Genomic DNA, 2,578 nt, shown 5'->3' with positions numbered 1-2,578 from the left:
CTGGGTAGCGAGGGAAGAAAACCATTTAAGGTAGCAAAATGGGGCAGTGGAAGGGTATTGCAGCTTGTAGATAATGCCGTCGCATTGGTGATAATGTATATGTGATGCCCTTGTTTAGAAACCAAGAATGGTAGTCAGGAATTGTAGTTGCGTAAGGAGCTCGGGTGGCTCAGAGGTTAAGCATTCAACTTCGAGGCCAAAGCTTAGTCTTGGAAACCCGAAAGGGCAGTTCTCTGTCCTGCAGAATTACCAGGAGTTGGGACCCACCAGACAGCACCCAACAACAGTTTGAGCACACGCTTCACACAGGCTAACCTTAAAACCTCCTGTTGGTCTGACATGGACTCAGATAAGCTGGGCTGCTGACACCATAGCTAAGCAGCCACTCTGTGTACTCAGCGCTAACATGTATTTAAAAGTGTGGGGCTCTGATGGCATTTTGAAGTTTTAAGAGTAAGAAGCCATCATTTATAAATCATGTCTGAACTGGCACACCCATGGTCAGCGCTGCTAATAATGTACACACACGTCTACTCTCACGAGGTCTTTCATAAGCCTTTAGAGGAAAATTTCTGATGAGATCAGAAGCACAAAGGATTTGCTCAATCATTTGCTCTTCGTCCATTCACTCAGTGGCCAGATGTAGTGCCCGGGAATTGTGTCCGGGCCTGCTAACACAATTTATAGCAGGACCCAGGCTCTCTCCCCATTGTTCCGAACCACAGCCATTTTTTGCTTCCTGCTGCATAATAATGCTTGTCTCAGGTTTCAGAAGACAGGTTTGGCAGCCTGGTGGGACATTGCATGAGCCCTTGTCTCAAGCTGGGTAAAGTATACAATTGGAGCTGAAATCGCAACATAAATTTTCAGTGATTTCATGGACAAGAACAAACTTCACTGTTGGCAAACTTTTACCACCATCCCAGCAGCCGTGATTTTATTTGTAGAACCGTCAGTGATCTGCTGCCAGGTAGCCTGCCCCGTTTATTAGTTGGCACAAAAGTAACATAAATTAATTGGCCGTGTGTAGTGCATAGTCAACACAAACTTGATGAGATTCAGTATGGCTATTGTTTCCCAGCCCAGCCAAGTCTTGGTACATTTCCTAGAGAGTTCATCATAGATCTAACATTTATCATTGAAAATTTGATAGCATTCTGTACACCACTGGCCATTCTGTGCATTCACAGCACCTACAGTGAATCCAACTGTGCATGAGGTGTGCATCTCTCTGATAGAATCTTGTATTTGAGTATTTCTTTTTAATAGTTTGGATGGTAGGTTACTCGAAATCACCCTCGAGGTAATTAGTTTACGAGGAAAAAGAGAAATACTGAGTTACAGTGTCAACTCTAAGTCAGAATGGCACTGAATGCCACACCTTCACTGGGCGGCCTTGGGCATGGCACAGGCATGCCCGATTTTATCCCAGTTCCCTGTGCCGCTCTCTGCAGACAGTAGTGAAGGGAAGGTTGGAGCAAACCTGCACTGAGCAAGTCTGTTGGCTCCGCCGCCATTTTCCCAGGAGCCGGGGCCCAGTTTTTGTCTCTTGGTCACATTTTAGTCATTCTCACAACATTTCAAGTTTTTTTCATCGTGCTGTTACACACTTAATAGACTACAGCCTGCTAAATTAACTGTGCACTGGGCAAACCTACACATTGTGACATGCTTTATTGCCATATCCGCCTTATTGTCCTGATCTGGAATGGAACCCACATTATCTCCCAGGTTTGCATCATATTCTCCAGAAAAAATGCTTGGGAAGCGACTGGCCGCTCTGAGGATATTGCTTTTGAAATACTTGACCTGATTATTTTCCTAATTTAAACTGGTGAAGTTAATGTGTTTATCTCTGTACTGGTTGCTACCAAATGATTGATTACGGATACTAGAATGTTGCTTTTCCTTTTGTCCAATGTCAACGAAGGCACCATTGGCTACAACCAGCGGAACAGGATCGATACCCTCATGTATCTATTAGCCTACCCTCAGAAACCCATGGTTAAGACCAAAACCATTGAGCTGATAGAATTTGAGAAGCTGCCAGCCGGACAGAATGCCACGGTTGCGGTGATGAGTTACAGTGGCTATGACATTGAAGACGCTCTTGTGCTAAACAAGGCCTCCTTGGACAGAGGTAAGTGAATCGCAGGTAAAGGAGCCTCAGGAGTGCTACTGGGTAAGCCTTTGGTTTAAACCCACCAGACGCTCATTGGGAGAATGACGAGGCTATCTGCTCATATACAGTTGTGCCGCCTGAGTCTGACTGAAGCAACTCGATGGCCGGGGACCGGGAAGGCGGGGAGGAGGAGTACCACTCAAGGTGCCTTGTGAAGAATTTAAGATCTATGGATGATTAATGTAAAAAATCACTTGGTATCAAAACACTAGTGCTAGTTTGAAGTGATTGGAATTTTATAATATACACACAAGAAAGGGTTATTTTTTTTATAATTCATCTTTTACCAAAATGTATATTATATATTTTAGAAAGGAGAGGTTTTTCTTTTATTTTTTCCTGCCCCCTTTGATTATTTACTGCGGACTTAAAACACTTCCTCAAAAGAAGGGGTGG

The 2,578-nt window shown here is 44.1% G+C and overlaps 1 protein-coding gene across 1 annotated transcript in view; it reads left to right on the top strand.

The window, feature by feature from the left end:
• The window catches only part of POLR3B (RNA polymerase III subunit B), a 140,289-nt gene that overhangs the window by 96,209 nt on the left and 41,502 nt on the right, over positions 1-2,578 (top strand). Inside the window, exon 20 of the mRNA XM_004700331.2 lies at positions 1,931-2,140. Within this exon, the coding sequence (XP_004700388.1) occupies positions 1,931-2,140 (210 nt within the window). The remainder of the gene's footprint in view (positions 1-1,930; positions 2,141-2,578) is intronic.

The sequence above is a fragment of the Echinops telfairi genome, unplaced genomic scaffold, assembly GCF_000313985.2.
Source record: "Echinops telfairi isolate 266 unplaced genomic scaffold, ASM31398v2 ScPeMD7_2;HRSCAF=8, whole genome shotgun sequence".
NCBI classification, from domain to species: Eukaryota; Metazoa; Chordata; class Mammalia; order Afrosoricida; family Tenrecidae; genus Echinops; species Echinops telfairi.
This window is presented reverse-complemented; position numbering and strand designations above follow the sequence as displayed.